General features: G+C 72.0%; 1 protein-coding gene across 1 annotated transcript in view; it reads right to left on the reverse strand.

Annotated features, from left to right (window-relative positions):
* The window catches only part of AP3B2 (adaptor-related protein complex 3, beta 2 subunit), a 14,184-nt gene that overhangs the window by 9,201 nt on the left and 3,979 nt on the right, over window positions 1-1,004 (reverse strand). Inside the window, exons 7-9 of the mRNA XM_012732695.1 lie at window positions 927-1,004; window positions 665-736; window positions 396-445 (exon numbers count right to left, since the gene is read on the reverse strand). Of these exons, the coding sequence (XP_012588149.1) occupies window positions 396-445; window positions 665-736; window positions 927-1,004 (200 nt within the window). The remainder of the gene's footprint in view (window positions 1-395; window positions 446-664; window positions 737-926) is intronic.

Below are 1,004 nucleotides of genomic sequence, written 5' to 3' on the forward strand. Positions count from 1 at the left end.
GCGCTCTGCCGCCCACGGGCCGCCCGGGGCCGGCCACTGCGTGGCAGGCGCCCTCCGTGCACCGACACTCGGGTTACACACGGGCAGGACGCGTGGGTGCCTCGTCGGCAGTCACTGCACCTAGGGGGTGACAGGAGGCGCCCCCAGTGCTGGGCTGCAGGCGCCAGATAGCGCTGCCGACGCTGGGCCCGCGGGGCTGCCCCCGCCCAGGGCTCGGCTCGCCAGCGTGACCCCTCCAGCTCCTTCCAGCCCAAGCAGCGGGGCGTGGGCAGGGCACCCCAGGGTACAGTGCAGCTCAGGCCCCACCCATGCTCCCGCCTGCGGCTGGCGGACCCCACGCACTGCTCCGTTTCCTGCCCAGTGGGCAGCGAGCTCCCCAGGCAAGGAGGGCGCACCTGCCCCACGAGCCCCAGGCGTAGCTGACACTGGGGCCTCTCTGGGTGTGCTGGGGGACAGGAGCCTGCAGAGGGACTGCTGGATTTCACGCTTGGGGGCGCGTCCGAGTGTGCAGGTGTAAGTCACCGAGGGGGACTCACGGGGAGCTCCCAGGAACCTGCCCAGAGCGGCCCAGGCTCCTGCCACTGCCTGGCCCCAGAGCTGGGCCCGGGCGGCCCACGGTGGCGGCTGGTGGGCTGAGGGCAGAGGCGCAGCCCTGCGCACTCACCTTGAGGATCTTGATCTGGGTGGGGTCGGTGGACCTGATGTAGAAGCTCTTCAGGTAAGGCTCGAACATGCCCTGCGCAGAGAGCCCGCTGCACCACCGCCGATCCCGGTGCGTCCCAGTCCCCAGGCTTCCTCCACCGGGTCCCTGCCGCAGCCGGCTGCGGGGTCTCCCCATCGCGCCTGCACAGCGAGGCAGCCCCCGCCAAGCGCCCTCTCCAGCGCCCCCTGCCCCAGCCAGCCCCTGGCGCCGGCTGTCAGCTCACCCGGCGCTTGATGGACATGGTGGCCACATTCTGGAGCACCACGTACTGCACCTCGCTGCGGAGAGGACGCGAGGACGG

Source organism: Condylura cristata, unplaced genomic scaffold (genome assembly GCF_000260355.1).
Source record: "Condylura cristata isolate star-nosed mole 26May11 unplaced genomic scaffold, ConCri1.0 scaffold00035, whole genome shotgun sequence".
In the NCBI taxonomy this organism is placed as follows: domain Eukaryota; kingdom Metazoa; phylum Chordata; class Mammalia; order Eulipotyphla; family Talpidae; genus Condylura; species Condylura cristata.